The sequence below is a fragment of the Trifolium pratense genome, linkage group LG7, assembly GCF_020283565.1.
Source record: "Trifolium pratense cultivar HEN17-A07 linkage group LG7, ARS_RC_1.1, whole genome shotgun sequence".
In the NCBI taxonomy this organism is placed as follows: domain Eukaryota; kingdom Viridiplantae; phylum Streptophyta; class Magnoliopsida; order Fabales; family Fabaceae; genus Trifolium; species Trifolium pratense.
Window position 1 is genome coordinate 36508078 of NC_060065.1, and position 16973 is coordinate 36525050.

Below are 16973 nucleotides of genomic sequence, written 5' to 3' on the forward strand. Positions count from 1 at the left end.
AAATTGATGGTGAAAGAAAAATAAAATAAAATATATATTTTTTTTTATAAACTAAAATACTAGTATCTTTTGCGCGTAACCGTATAAAGTAATCTCAAAATAATTGAGATTCATTTAAAGAATTAACCTCTACTAAAAATCAATTGATCTCTACTAAATTAAATGGTTAAGAAACCAAATATGAAGGGTATGGATCCTCTCCCGTGATAATTTCACCCGAGAGTGTCCGGTGCCAATCCATGCATATTTTTTTGTAATCTAAATTTTTTGCAAACAAAAAAATGAACAGCCCAGATTTCACATGAGAAAATTTTCACTAGAGACAATCTTTTTCCAAATATGAAGTACTTCACTTGTGCCACGTATTATTAATAAATCAAATAATCAATAAACTATTCTTGTTCAGGATAAATATGATGCCTCCTTGCATTTGCATGTGCACCCCCATGTACACTTTGATCACTACTATTTAAAATTAATTTATTCTCCTTCCCCATCGTTTGCAAATTGGGAAGAGTGTACTGTTTATTTTATTTTTAAAATTTACATTTTTAAGGTGTATATCAAACTATGAACTCTTGTTTTGTAAAAAAAAAAAACTCTCATCTCTTGAGTATTATATATGATTTTATTTTTTCAAATAATTTAGTGAATAAAATTTTACTTTTTAAAATAAAATAGTAGAAGTATTAAGATTCGAACCCTTATATGTAATATCTTATCGATCGATCGATCTATGCTCACGGGAACATGTATGATGTCTATCAAGTGCAAATGAGCTTTACACTCACACAAATGAGAAAAATTTGGCCGTTATTATTCTTTGAAAATACTGAAATGACAGGTCCAATTCTGTAAATATCTCCAAATCAAAGGACACAAACAAACAAAATTCTCTTCCAAGTTGAACCTCTCCAACTGTGACCAGGTCACTCTTATAATGAAAGCTTACTTAATTAACAACTACTAGTACACAACAAACTAAACACAGTTACACAGTTCCCACAACATTAATCAATCTCATTTCCCACAACATAGTTCTCTCAGAATCTCACACAACCACACTCCTAAATTCATCAGTCCTTGTTCATTCATATGAACATCAGCACATGTTTTTCTAAACCATGAAACCACCACTTCAACTTCTCTTCATTCTCATCCTCTTCTTCTTCTTCTTCTTCTCCACCATTACAACCTCATCTCCTTCTCTTCCTCTCCCACCAACCCCATCTCCAACATCACCTCCTTCAACTCCTTCATCACCATCATCATCAAAATCAACTCTTGACCCAAAACAAATCACAGCCTTACAATCCCTCAACATCCCAACTTCAAAAGACCCATGTTCACAACCATCTTTCCACAATGCAACACTTTGTGATTCTTCCAAACCCTTTCGCCACCTCATTTCCTTAACCTTATCTAATTGTTCCTCCTATGTTTCTCTCTCTTTCACTGCTCTCAAATCTCTCTCTACACTTCACTCTCTTAACCTTATCAACTGTCCCATTTCACCTATCCATTTCCCTCAAGAACTCATTTCATCTCTCACATCCTTCACCTGCATCAATAGCTTCCACAAAATCTCTGGTGTTTGGCTCTCTCAGCTTCAAAATCTCACTGATCTTACTGTTTCAAATGTTCAAGTTAAAGCTTCTGGTCCTTATGTTATTCTTAGTCACATGAACTATCTCAAATCTTTGACAATTTCTCATGCAAATCTCACTGGTTTTTTACCTGGTCACATTCATTCAAATCTTACCCATTTTGATTTTTCAAGTAATCAACTCAAAGGAAATATACCCTTTTCAATTACAATGCTTGATAGTCTTGAAAGTTTGAATCTTTCTTCAAATTTACTCACTGGTGAAATACCCTCTTCAATTGGTGACTTAATTTCTCTAAAAAACATATCTTTAGCTTCAAATTTATTTTCTGGGTCTATCCCAGATTCATTTTCTGCTGTTCCTGGTTTGGTTCATTTGGATCTAAGTTCAAACCAGCTTAATGGGTCTATTCCAAAGTTCATTTCACAAATGAAGAATATCAAGTACTTGAATCTAGCTAACAATAATCTTCGCGGTGTTGTTCCTTTTAATCTCAGTTTTATAAAGGGTTTAGAAGTGTTTAAGATTGGTGGGAATAGTAATTTGTGTTATAATCGTTCGGTTTTGTCTTCAAAATTGAAACTTGGAATTTCTCATTGTGATAAATATGGAATGCCGGTTTCGCCTCCACCTGCAAAGGATTCTTCTGCAGATGATAGCAGTGATGATGATTATGATGATAGTGATGATGATGGTGGTGGTAGCAAGCACAAGAAGGATCAACATCATGGACCAAACAAGTTTGTTCTTGGTGTGGCTATTGCTCTTTCTTCTATTGTTTTTCTTATTGTTTTCTTAATTGTTTGTTCAAAATGTTGTCGTTGAAGATATTTTGATTTTGGGTTTTTAGATTAGGAAAATTGATTACTTTTGTTAAGTTGAGAGGGCTTGTTTAATATATTTAATATTTATTTTATTATTATACTATATGATTACAATGAACAAAGATGGAAAACACAAACAAGAAAAAGGCATTGTTACATTTTGATAGGAATTTATGTAAAATGTGTCCACTAAAAGGGGGAGAAAAAAGATGAAGAACCAAGTCATTGAATCATTTGTTTGTTGCATCATTGTCAACATTGTTTGTGCTTACTTGCTTTCTAGTTTCCAAAGTAGCTCATGCTTTAATGTTTGTGCATCACACTTTTTAGATATATTGAATAATTGGTGTATCGGGTCTGATGAGGTCTGGTGACCAGATACACCAATTATTCAATGAACCTTTGTCAAGTGTTCCTTATAAAAAGGATTAGAGGTAGTAATATTTTTTTGTATACATAAAGAAGCCTCATTTTGTTACAACTACACTATCTAGGCTACTACCATCCATTTTCATTTGTAGGTTACATTTTATCTGAGTTGTTAATCAATTTTTAGGAATATAATTTGCCCTTCTAATTTTCCAAAAACTCAGTTTATACTTCTAAGTTATTACAACTTTCTTTAGGAAGTTTGTTGGACATGATGACATTTATATTTGGGGGCAAAATAGGTAGTGGATATGATGACACTTATTTCATGTTGGGCTGCAAATGGCTAAAATTTTGATTCTGTTATCTGTGGGCACAACTTTTGGAGAATAAAATTGATTTAGCATTTAGCTTAAGTAGGAGATGGATAGCATCTCAGGTGGATAATGATGGTTTTTGAGTGGAGTATAATAATAATGTATGATTGTAGATATTTGACTCTGCTCCAATTTTATAGCATGTGCTACTTTAGATCATTGGATATGTGTTTGTCTGTCCTACCTTCATCATATGCCAGCTTTGTGTGTTTTTATTCTTCACCATGCAGTTACTTGATCCTCTTACAATACTTTTTTGTGTTTTATACTTGTGCGACTCATTTGAATTTCAACCAATAAAAGAGTGTGTATTAAGAAGAGTGTATTAGAAAGTTGATAGCCGTCCTCTATAGATCATTTGTCCATGTCCTGAGAATTACAACTAACTTCAATGTGACGTAGTTGGATTCTCTTAATTTCAATCTCTACGTGTCTCTCTCCATCCTCCCACCCTTATTTTTGTGATGGAGAACATGAGGAAAATAGATCATTCGTTTTTGTGATGGAACAAGGTTGATAGATAATCAGGTCTCTTAGTCATATAGTCGAGTCCGACATTCATTTTCAAGCTAGTACTTATGAAATACTAATATGTATTGAGAGATGTAAATGGATTTGAGTAGCCTGAGAGATTAGTCCAAGTTATCAACATCAGAATACTACCTGAGTTTAAAAGTAAAGGTGGGAAAATTATATCAATGATCACTTGAACTTGGTTGTAAATAGATTTTAGAACCTCAAGTGATTAGTCTAAGATCTCAAACTTATGTAATGATCACCTGAAGTTGGTCATAAATTAGGATTTTAGGCACATTACTATAGATATCGTGCCTACTCTGTTTTGTTAAAACACATATAACAAACATCAAAACCATTCTTCTTAAAATTAGGATGAAAGTAGTTTAGATAATTTATCCAATTTTCTAGTGTAAAACAATACAAAATATCCAAGTTTTTTCCTAACAAATATTTTAAAGTGTTTGTAATTAAAATTGAAAGTAAAAAAATAAAATATAACATAACAATATAGAAAAATATTTTCTGAAAACATCCCCAAGTTTTAAAAGATACATTCTGCCACAAATCATTGGATAATCCTTAAGAAAACAAAAATTGAAACTAATAAAATAGGTAATAGTGAGGTGGGATGGGTAGTTCAATTAGTTTGAGGTAAGGGTTAAAAGAGTTAAAAGTCTGATGTTCAAGTAACTGTGAAAGTGAAAAATACTAACATTAACAATTAATTACTAACTTTGGCTTATCAAAAATAAAAATAAAAAATAAAAAAAATAAAATTACTAACTTTGACCGTTTCAAAATAAAATAAAATAGATAATAGCCATAAAATTTTAATAACATACAACAGCAAAATGCTTACTTATAATACGATAAGATTAAATTGTTTGGAATACTTATGCGTCAACCTCAAGATCTGTAATGTTGACGGTCAAGTCATTGATTAAATTTGTAATAGATTGATGCAGATCTTTCAATATGGAACCAACAGAACCAATAGAACACCACAACATGACGAGAAATCAAACGTCACACCAAGACTACAAACAACACAACGCCCAGATGACAAAATCACAAAAAAAAACTTATAAAAACCACTTGTTTAGATTAAAAGATGGAAAATAGACGCAACAAAGTGATTCTAGGCTAAAAATTAACCCAAAACCATGCAATTACATATGTCATTTTCACCGCATGGCCAATGTCTTGATTTTGATTAACGATGTAGTTACATCTGTCATTTTAATTCTTGCCTCAGGTGAATCTGCACAGCAACTCAAAGCTAAAGCAAAAATTTCATGAAGTTCTTTTTCATTTTGTGAGACTAAATTGTAATCCACAACTTCCATAACTGAATTGACCATTGATTCACTAATCCAGGTTTTCAAGGTTAATTCTTCTGAAAACATTTCATTTGTTGGCTTCTTTGCGGTGAACATTTCCATCAGCATTATTCCATAACTATACACATCTCCTTTAACTGAAATGACTCCCTTAGGTCCATATTCTGTATGCAAATGTTAATCACTAGTTATAAAAAATTCTAAAAAATATATTAAATTTTACCTAACTAAACTCAAATTGATAAGATATAACTTATAGTTAGGAGTGAAAAAATAACCTGGTGCAACATAACCAAGAGTAGCTAATGTTTGTGTATGAGTTTTAGATTGTCCTTCATCCAAAAGCTTCGAAATTCCAAAATCGCTAACATGCGCAACCATATCTTCATCTAGTAACACATTACTAGGCTTCAAATCACAATGAACCACTGGTATTGAAGAACCATGATGTAGATATTCCAATGCAGATGCCACATCTATCATTATATTCAACCTTTGCAAGAAATTCAAACAATAGTTCTCTGAGTATAACCATTTTTCCACACTTCCGTTTGACATAAACTCCATCACCAGTGATTTGAAATCATCATTTGAACAACTACTGATAACTTGAACAAGATTTCGATGCCGAAGGTTGCGCATTGCATTACATTCTGCATCAAAGCTTCTTGATGTTGCTTCCAATGTCAAGTCAAGTACTTTAATTGCCACCATCTTCCCACTAGAAAGCATTCCTTGATACACAGATCCAAAGCCACCCTTTCCAAGTAAATTACTTTCACTAAATCCATTAGTAGCTTTCACAACTTCATAGTAGGATATTCTTCTTGGAGCCCCTAAAGTAGCTGACAAATCACTTTTAAGTGGATTTTCAACCTTCTTCCTTTTATGCCTCCAAATTATTATGCATGCAACAACCAAAATGCATAACACAACAATTATGGGCAATACAAATTTGATCAGTTGCTTCTTTTTCTTTGACTTCTTCATACATAGAGGCACTTGTAAGCGAGGATTGCCACAAAGCGCATCATTATGCATGAAAGATTGAGCTGTGAAGCTTTTGAAAGGTCCTCCGTCAGGAATCTCTCCTTGTAATCTATTGTATGATAGATTTATGTATTTAAGAGAAGAAATTGACTCTAATGATTTTGGAATCACACCAGTTATAAGATTATGAGACAAGTCCAAGAAACTCAAACTAAACATTTCACCAAGTGATGTTGGAATAGGACCATTCAATTTGTTATTTGCTAAGGAGAGGGTTTCTAAAGTTCTCAATAAACTTATGGCTGTTGGAATGTTGCTTGAAATTTGATTTTTGGAGAGATCTAATAGTGTAAGAGCTCTTAAATTCTTAATCTCAGGTGGAAGATTTCCAATTAAAGCATTAGAGGATAAGTTTACCTCTAAAATATCTTCAAGATTCCAAAAAGAGAGAGGTATTAATGAGGTGAACTTATTGTATCCTATGTGAAACTTTCTAAGAGAAGTCATATTTCCCAAACATGTTGGTAACACACCAGAAAGCTTATTGCTTGTTAAATACAACTCACTCAAACTGCTAACTTCACAAAGCTCATGAACTATTGATCCCTGCAGTCCATTGTAGTCAAGATCCAAAAGTTGAAGATTTGACCTTTTAATTGTACTAGGAATGGATCCATTTAAATCATTCATACTCAGAGACAATTCAATGAGGTTGCTCATGTTTCCGATTTCTAGTGGAATATATCCATTAATTCCAACAGAATTTGCGTAAAAGTGTTCTAATGATAAGTTTCCAATGCGCTTGGGAAGTTTTGATAACCTATTATTTGATACATCAAGATTTGCAAGATATCTGCAACTAGTAAGTGAAGTAAGGAAGTTTATTTCAAGTGAATCATCATTTAATGTCAAATTATTGTTGTGTATGAAGAGGTATTCAATGAATGCTAAATGTCCAAAAGAATTCGGTATAATTCCACTAAATTCGTTACGACTCAAGTCAAGTGTAACTAGATTTGAAGCATTGGATATACTATTTGGAATTTTTCCAACAAATTTGTTTCCATTCATCTGTAATTGTTGTAGGTTAGGAAGGCCAAATCCCATGTTTGATGGAAGCATGCCTGAGAGTGAATTTTGTTCAAAAATTAAAGATTCCAATGTTGAAATGTTGAGGATTTTTGAAGGAATAGGTCCACTCAAACTGTTATTTCCCAATTCTAAAAATGTGAGTTGATTGAGATGGCCAATCTCCATTGGTATCGAACCTAAAAACACACATCACAAAGAAAACAATAAATAAACAAAGCTATATGTATATGATGACGTATAACACCAATGATGCATGAAATGCTCGACCATATTTGTCTATTAAAGCAATGTATTTGTATTGAGAGGGAAGTTAATAACTAAGAAGACTAGCTAGCAAGTCACTCACTAAGCATATTCTTGGGGATTGAAGTTGACTAATTCCTTAGAGGTTATCTTCCCTCTCAATACAAATACATTGCAAACATTTTGAGTAAGCTCTTGTCTCTGATACTCGAGCAGCAAATAGTTTTTTTGGAGTTAATTGTGAAATATGTTTTCTCTGATGGAGTTTTTCTACGATATCTCATTTTGTATCATAATTTGGTTCGAAGCTTGATGTACATTCCTATTACTAGACCTTGTTGAATGTGTTAGTTGTGATGTTGAGGTTTGTTTGAAGTTTCATATTGCTTAGGTTTCCGAGATGTGAAGTGTATAAATATGTGAGGGCAACCTCACCCTTTAAGCTAGCTTTTGGGGATGAGTATAGGCCTCTCAAATTCTAAGATGGTATCAGAGCCTCTCCACGATCCGTTGGGCCATCTGTTATCTGGTTTCCGCTATCGGGTCACCCACCGTTTATATCCACGCACCAAGCCCAATAATGCTGGGCGTGAGGGGGTGTGTTAAAAAGTCTCACATCGGTTGAAAGATGGCCTGACTAAGTGTTTATAAACTAGAGATAATCCTTACCTTATAAGCCAGTTTTGTAATGACGAGTTAGACCCAAAACTCAATTTTAAGAGACCTAATATAGCTTATACAGTGCATGTTGTTAGTTAATTTGTTATTTCTCTTACTACAACATATTGAGTAGTTGTACTTGATATTCTCCGTTATTTTCAAGGAATTCAATTTCAATACTTCTTGTTTACCTAAACTTTTTCTTTGAATTTTCGTGCTTATTTTGATATTGGTTGGGCTAGTGAACCAAATGATTATATATATATTTTGGAGATTCTCATCTCTTGAAAGAGTTTTAAAAACAAGACATCGTCTTCCCATCATCTACAAAATATGAGTATCTTTTTATGGCGTCCAAACACTTCTAAAATAGTTTGGTTGTGTTAGTTAGTTCCGATATGAGTGTCTTTCTTTCTAAAATAGTTTTTATATTTATAAATAAATATGAAGATAGAAAATTGAGAGTATACCTGTAAAAAGGTTATCTGCCAAACTGAAATATTGTAAAGATGTGCAATTTTCAATAGATCGTGGAATGATTCCTCTATAATCATTATAGTCTAGAGAAAAAACTTGAAGTTGACGAAATTGATGACACATCTCATTTGGGAGACTTCCATTTAAGTTGTTCATGTCAAGATCGATCACCATCAAAGAAGAGATGTTGAAGAGGGAAGATGGAATTTCATCTATATGTAATATATAGTTGGAAAAAAAGAAGTAATTAAAGTGATATTCAAAAATGAAAATGACAATTATTTTAAGATAATTAATGGATGAGTCAAGATCCTCTCCATTATTTACCCAATTCATTTTTGTCATTACTAAAGTTTTAGAAATGAGTACAGGTTCCCTCCATTTTAGAATTTGTAGAGATATTACATATAAAATGCAGGAAGCATGGTTCGAATCTTGATACCCTACTATTTTACCTTAAACTCTTTTCTTTGATATAATAATGTGTCATTTGGTGAATCCAATTATTTAATATTTAATACATATTCTAAAACTCTTAAAAGAGAAAATAATGAAGAGAGAAAATTGAGATGATATTAATTTGTGGAGGAGGAAGTATGGAGAGAGTAATAAATAATAACAATAATGCATTATCCATCGTTTTAGAAAAATAATAAGCTTAAATGCGGTCCCTTATTTTTTTAAAAATAAAGTTTTGGTCCTTATTTTAAAAATTAGTTTTTTTGTCCTCCAATTTAAAATTGTCATGAGTTTTGGTCCTCACTCCATTTTAAAGTCAATTTTATTGATGTAGCATGGTCACTAATCATGTGGCAAATTAATTACACATGTCATTATTAATTTCTTTAAACCAATAATAAAATTTTAAAACTTAAAATTAGTTCATTTAATTTTTTTTGAAAAATCATAAAAATTTAATTAACCCATAAGTTTCACTTGTCCTTTCCTCTTCCGGTGTGTTTATCAACTTCCTCCATAAATCCAAAAATTTCAAATCACATTCTTCAAAATTGATAAATTCAAACAAAGCAAAACTCTTTTCTCTTCAATTGTATTTTCTATAAGTCCTACTCCCTTCGTCCCAAAATAAATGACATGTTTGACTACAATTACGTTTATCAATGCACATCCTTAATCGTTAACATATTTAGTTATGTATTATTAAAAATTATAAAAGTTGTATATTTTGAAAATACTCATCGAGGCAAATCAAACAACATCTCATATGATAATATTTGCATGTATATATTAGTAGAAAAATAAGGTTAAAGGAGATCATATGAATAGTACACCAAGTCAAAATTAGGTCATTTATTTTGGGACGGAGGGAGTATTTTCTAAAAAAGCTCATTTTTTGTAAACCAAGTCTTTGAATTATATGTTTATTATTTTTTAGAAAGATTAAATAAATTGTTTTTTAGTTTTAACATGTTTATTACTCCCTCCGGTCATTATTATAAGGAACAATTTGAAAAAAATACACATACCAAGAAACCTTATATCTCTTAATAAAAATTCTAAAATTTTACAATCTATTCCAAAACTAACCTTGGTATATTAATTTATCCTTAGGGAATATGTCACTCTAATTAATGCATAACTTTGGAATGGATACAATTTCATAAGGGTAGAAATGGAATTGTAAGAATAAATTTAATGATTGTTTCTTATAAAAATGACCAATTTTTTTTCTTCTTCAAATTGTTCCTTATAAAAAGGATCGGAGGGATGAGTATGATTTAAGGAAATTAATAATGACATGTATAATTAATTTGTCCAGTTAGACGTTGTCATGTCATTAATGACCATGCCACATTAAAAAAATTGACTTTAAAATCGAATTGGGGGCCAAAACTCAAGAAAAATTAAAATTGGAGGACAAAAAGCTAATTTTTAAAATAGGAACCAAAACTACTTCATATTTTTTTTTTTAAGTAAAACTTCCTCTTTTTAAAAATAGACAACCAAAATTGCATTTAAGTGTGAAAAATAAATAAACAATTAATGCGTGGGTAAAAATATCTTACCATGCAAGTTAGTCAAGGGAAGAAACAAATATCGAAGCTTGGTCAATTTTCCAATGTCATGTGGCATACGTCCTTTGTCAAAATTATTGTTGGATAGTTCCAAATCTTCCAACTCTTTGCAATAACGCCAAACTTTTGGCATCTCACCATAAAAATCATTAAAGAAAAGATAGAGTGATCTAAGATTTGGAAGCCCTTGACAAACATTTGATGGAAGAATGCCACTCAAATTATTATTACCAAGGTATAAGTGTTCCAATGATGTGCTGTTGAACATAAATATGTTGCCTGTGAGCATATTATATTGAAGGTTCACAATTCTCAACCATGTAAGATCACCGATTCCTTTCGGAATTTCTCCTTTAGTTCAATACATATATATAGTATAAGACAGAAGAAAGACATTAATTAGTAGATTCAAATATATTGATATATGACAATGACAATATATGACAATATTTAATTAATGAAAATGCTAAATGCAAAACATTTTTTTAGAATTTTTTTGTTTTCTATATATATATATATATATATATATATATAGGTGACTACTTCTCTACCCTCACATAAATTGAGGGTAGTTGCCCTATGCTGATGTGGCACCAATGAAATTCATCCACGTGTATTTAAGTCAAACATAATTAATTTCTTACCATAAATTATTTTGACTACTTTTATTTTCAATTAATTATATTTTATGTTACTAGTTTTCTTTAATTATATTTTAGACTATGTGTAAATATAATTAGAATTAATTTGATCATTGAATGCTTGTTTCTAAATGTTATAAATTGATTCTAAAATACCAATGTTATTAGTAAAAAAAAAAATCAATGTTATAGATTCAAAAAAATAAATATATATCAATGTTAGTTTAAATAAAAATAATAAGAGAACAAAAACAACAAAGAAAAAAAAACTAATATCTCGAATTTAAATATACAATTCCACTTGTACATTTATTAAATGAAATCAAATAATGCTTCAAAAAAAATCAAATCAAATAATTCATGCTATTCCGGTGTAAATACTCCATCCGTTTCAAATTACTTGTCGTTTTAGAAAAAAAAATTGTTAGCTATCTAAGTCACTCATGTAAATTCCAAATATTTAGGAGTAGTTGAAACCGTAAAAGATTATATATTTGGAAAATTAAAGTTTGTTTTTTTAAGTTTTCAAAAAAAAGATATTTGTTTTTTAAAAAAATTGGTACATAACATATTAAATTTATTGGAAAGATAAAGTGCGTGGAAAAAACAAAATAAGCTTATTGGTGAATTAAAATAAGGGTATAATAGGAAATTAAGTGCAAAAATACACTTTCTTAAATTTTTTTCCTTCTAAAACGATAAGTAATTTGACACAGAGGGAGTATATAGTATTTATTTTTTCAATCTCTTTAAATCATTGCATTGATTAACGTTGGTCGATATGATGTCGATCTTAGAAAAAAGAGGGGAAAAAATTAGGTTAAGTAATTAGGTTTAGGTTTGCGACAATGGTCCGACCTTTCTTTTAGTTCAGATGAACTATTTATATTTTTACTTGTGATCAATAGTTAAACCCTAAACAAGTTCAAGAGTTAGTTCGTCTTCTTAAAATAGTCGAACCTTTTCATTTTGATCGGATAAATTTCAGGTAGACCGCACTTGTGATCGATCAAGCTTCTGTGTGATTGTTTTGCGACAATGGTCCGACCTTTCTTTTAGTTCAGATGAACTATTTAAATTTTTACTTATGATCAATAGTTAAACCCTAAACCCTAAACAAGTTCAAGAGTTAGTTCGTCTTCCTAAAATAGTCGAACCTTTTCATTTTGATCGGATAAATTTTAGGTAGACCGCACTTGTGATCGATCAAGCTTCCGTGTGATTGTTTTCCGACAATGGTCTCTATTTCCTTGATATAGTGCAAGTTTAAGAGTATGTTACTTGATATACCTAGTCTCTATTTCCTTTTATGGAAAGGCAAAACAAATCATTTTTATTTATTACTAGATCATTCCTTACAAAACCCGTGTCTATATTGCATATTGTAACCCGAGTAAACTGTGAAATACCCCCTGAAATCTTAAAATTCGTCAAATACCCCCTGAAATTTGGAAATTGACAAATACCCCCCTGAAATTTTAAAAAGTCAACCAAATTGCCTTCTGGCGTGGACTCTGACTGGTAGTGCAAGGGGGCAATTTGATTGACTTTTTAAAATTTCAGGGGGTATTTGCCTATTTCCAAATTTCATGGGGTATTTGACGAATTTTTAAATTTTAAGAGGGTATTTGACGGTTTACTCATTGTAACCCATTACTTGGTGCAATTAATTCGATTCATTTGAGTTTTGAATTTTCAATAATATGGTAATAAATATTGAATTATATTCCTTATTAGTCAACAATCATAAATCAAATTCTTCTTAACTCAGTGGCCAATCAATTGGATCAATTTTCTTGATTACATTCTCCTAATTTCATTTTGTCTTCTCTAAACTATTTTGTTTTCAATTTTTTCCCGATATGGACAACCAAAGAAAACAAAAACAAAATGACGATGAAAAAATAAGTAAAAAAAAAAAAAAACAGGAAAAAATACGCTAAAAAACATAACATCTAAGAAATTGAAAATCACAAGTTTTAGAATCTTGAAGAAATCCGATAGATCGGTGGCGAAGACTACAATAAAGATTGACATCGGATAACACAAAAGCGGAGGAGCCGTAGAATGCTAACATGACGGTGGTGGAGGCTGCAGCAGAGATTGAAAGCATTAAGAAGAAGAAGAAAGTTTTTTGACAATAAGAAGAAAGTTTTTTTTTTTTACGCGAAGAAGAAAGTTGTTTGAGACGTAATACAATTTGAAGAAGAAGCAAACAAATCAGAAGTAATTAGGTCCAAAATATAAATTCATAGAATATAATACATAAAATATAATTAAATGAAAATAAAAATAGTCTAAATTACTTTATGGTAAAAAATTAATTATGTTTGACTTAAATAAATGTGGATAAATTTCATTGGTGCCACATCATCATAGGGCACCTACCCTCAATTTATGTGAGGGTTAATTAGAAAAAACCATATATATATATATATATTATCTTGTGTTTTTAAGATACATTTTAATAATTAGCAATGCATAGCCCTTTAATTAATAAATTTTATAAGAATAAATCAAAATTATTTAATCAATATCCTATTATGCATTTTATTAAACACGCATTATGTATATCTAAATGACAAATTGATTGGAATAATTTAAGCTAATGAAAAAGTCTACATACAAACATACACAGATGAGGGATCAAATCATTTTAGGGTAAATTCACCAAAAAATATATAAGATTCACCAAAAAAACAATTACTCATTTTTATTTTTTTGTCAAGTAGTCTGGTGGATACAAATTTCACCCTTAAAATATAGTATGTTGCATAAAATTATTGTGCTTAATAATTCGTTATTGAATTAAATAAGTTTTTTTTAAAAAAAAAATAGTGAATTTTAATTTTTGTGCATAAAAATAAAAAAGCATAGTCATATTTAACTTTATAATTAAATTTTTTTATAATTTTTTTCTTACGTGTGACATAAAAATAAAAAAGAATCGTCATATTTAACTTAAAATAAAGACATTAATTCTTAGTTAGTTCAGTAGTGATTGACGCAATGAGTTAAAAGTCCATGTTGTTGTTATAAAGGGAATTGAATCCAGATTTGGATCCTCTTATGCTTTTTTGGTGTCGCCTTCTCTCTTTTTCCTTATCTATGGGTATGATTCATAAAAAAATGGGTAAATGATCATTTACCCCCCTGCAAAATAAGGAAATTTTCGTTTACCCCCCTGCACAGATTTTTTTTCTATTTACCCCCTTGCAAAAAATAGATTCTCTCATTTCGCCCCCTGGGTGTACAGCAGGACAAGTGACTGTGCAAATTTGCTGACGTGGCTTGTACACATGGAAAAAAATAATTTATATTTATTTTTAAATTCCACGTCAAATAATATTTTTTAAAAAAAATTAAAATTAAAATTATTTTTCCTACAAAATTTAGAAAACGAATTTTTTTTTTCTTCAAAATTTTAAAAAACATTTCCTAGAAATAACTTTTTTTTTCATACAAAATTATTGAGTATTTTTTTCCTAAAATAAAATAAAAAACGAATTTTCTTATTTTACTCCAAAAATAAAGATTTATTTTCAAATCTTTTTGAATTAAAAAAAACAGAATCTTCGCCGTAATCGTTTGCTTCCACCGTCATGATTGTATTCGTCGTCGTCTTCTTCAGTCGCCGAAATCATCTTCTACTTCATTATTGTCTTCTGCTTCTTTATATTTTTCTAGTTTTAGGGCAAATGGTTTTGATAGTAGAAGAAAACACCAATAAAACTTGTTTTTCTATTTTATATTTTTTTGAAAATCTTTTTCTATTTTTTTTAATTCAAAGAGAATATCAAAAAATAAAGTTTTGTTTTTAAAAAATAAAGATTATGTTTTTTTTAATTCAAAAAGTTTGAAAATAAATCTTTAAAATTTTTATTTCGGAAATAAACTTTATTTCGGAGTAAATCTTTATTTTGGGAGCAAAATAAGAAAATTCATTTTTTTTTTATTTTGGGAGGAATTTTTTTTTTGTTGGAAATTTTTTTAAAATCATTTGTATGAAAAAAAAATTAATTTTTTTTGTAGGAATTTTTTAAAAAAAATTTGGGGAAACAAAACAGAATTTTTTTTTATTTTGTAGGAAAAAAATATTTTTTATTTTTTTAAAAAATATTATCTGACGTGGAATTTAAAAAATAAATATAAATAATTTTTTCCACATGTACAAGCCACGTCAATAGGTTTGCATAGTCACTTGTCCTGCTGTACACCCAGGGGGCGAAATGAGGGAATCTATTTTTTGCAGGGGGTAAACAGAAAAAAAATCTGTGCAGGGGGTAAACGAAAATTTGCTTATTTTGCAGGGGGGTAAATGATCATTTACCCTAAAAAAATTGATGCTGAAGGAAACATGAGAGAAAGACCATGAGAGAATCCAAATCCATTGAATCCATTGAAAAGGTGCTACTACTGTGTGCGTGAAAACAAAAGGAAGGCCGCTAAAGTAAGTGCGTGAGAGTTGCAAGTGGTTGCAGTTGCGAACCGTGCGCGTATGAAGCAAGTGTATGCAACAGTGAGAGAAAGTTTAAGAGGACTGAGGAGTGATAGAGAGGAAGAATTGGTAATTGGTGATGAATTTGTGTCTGTTTGAAATTATACCTACTAATTTGTGAGGTTGTTAGCTCTCTTGTTATTAATTTCACTTTAAGTGGTGATTATTTGATAGCAGTGGAGTTATTTATTTGGTCTGGACGATATGTAGTTGTTTACTCTCACATTGAGAGTTTTCCACCTTAAAATTGAGATGTCCTTTATTTACAATTTTTACTCCATTACTGTTAATTGTTGGTGTTGTATGTGCTAGATAATTCTGTTGTGCATTGTGGTCCCATCAATAAGCTAGCTAATAAGCGATAAACTATAAATTCATCTGTTATATGTTAGTTATCCGCTACATTTTGCCAAACAAATAAAAATTATTGGAAATTTTCCTTCATAGACCCAACAACTTTGCAGTTTTGTGCAAAAGTATCATGCATACACACTTACAAAATCTAAACTAGCAAATAAGGTCAATTAAAGTCAATCAATGCATGTTGTGTTGTAATGGTGGGAGTATATATCATACCTGATAAGGTGTTATTTCTTAAGTAGATTTCTTCAAGGGAAGAAAGGTTGGAAATTGTCTTTGGTATGATTCCGGACAACGGCTTAATGTTACTGATACGCAAAATCCTTAACCGACGAAGTTGACCAATAACATTCGGAATGGTTCCTTTGATGAAATTTGAGTTCAAATTTAGATACTCTAACATTGACAAATTGGATATAGATTGTGGAATTAATCCAACAAAATTATTATAGCCAAGATGCAAATATTGAAGTTTGGATAAGAACCCTATCCTTGATGGAATTTCTCCAACAAAACCATTGTTGCTCAAATTCAACAATTTCAATCTCTTCAAGTGAAGTAACTCATGTGGTAACTCACCATGGAAACTATTGCCATTTAGATCAAGAACAACAAGGAAAGAAAGATTTCCCAAATGAGGAGAAATGGTACCTTTAAGGCCCATGTTACCAAGATTCAATTTCCTTACTCTTCCATGTTGCTCATCACAAGTGACACCAACCCAATTGCATGCAGAGAAAGAATTAGAAGAGGAGATTGACCAATTACTAAGTATATGATAAGGGTCTAAGGTAATAGATGATTTGAATGCAAAGAGTGCAAATTCATCGGTGATGATGTTTTTAGTACTTTTAGCTAAGCAAGTGATGAAGAAGTAATAATAGAGTGAGGCAGAGAGAATAGAGAGCAAAGAGTATGGTTTGGCCATTTTCAATACAAT

The 16973-nt window shown here is 30.6% G+C and overlaps 2 protein-coding genes across 3 annotated transcripts; one reads left to right on the forward strand and one right to left on the reverse strand.

The window, feature by feature from the left end:
- Window positions 1-938: 938 nt before the first annotated feature.
- Window positions 939-2529, forward strand: LOC123895637 (receptor-like protein 51). Its single transcript, XM_045946096.1, has one exon. The coding sequence runs from the start codon at window positions 1125-1127 to the stop codon at window positions 2430-2432; it is 1308 nt and encodes a 435-aa protein (XP_045802052.1). The 5' UTR covers window positions 939-1124; the 3' UTR covers window positions 2433-2529.
- Window positions 2530-4632: 2103 nt separating this feature from the next.
- LOC123895636 (probable LRR receptor-like serine/threonine-protein kinase At3g47570) lies at window positions 4633-16973 on the reverse strand. Of its 2 annotated transcripts, XM_045946094.1 has the most exons (5): window positions 16250-16973; window positions 10526-10885; window positions 8492-8710; window positions 5315-7294; window positions 4633-5200 (listed from the first exon to the last, which is right to left on the reverse strand). In XM_045946094.1, exons 1-5 carry the CDS (start codon window positions 16959-16961, stop codon window positions 4881-4883), a joined length of 3591 nt encoding a protein of 1196 aa, XP_045802050.1. In that variant the 5' UTR covers window positions 16962-16973; the 3' UTR covers window positions 4633-4880. The 2 variants fall into 2 exon arrangements, with proteins under 2 accessions (XP_045802050.1, XP_045802051.1); XM_045946095.1 differs by lacking the exon at window positions 8492-8710.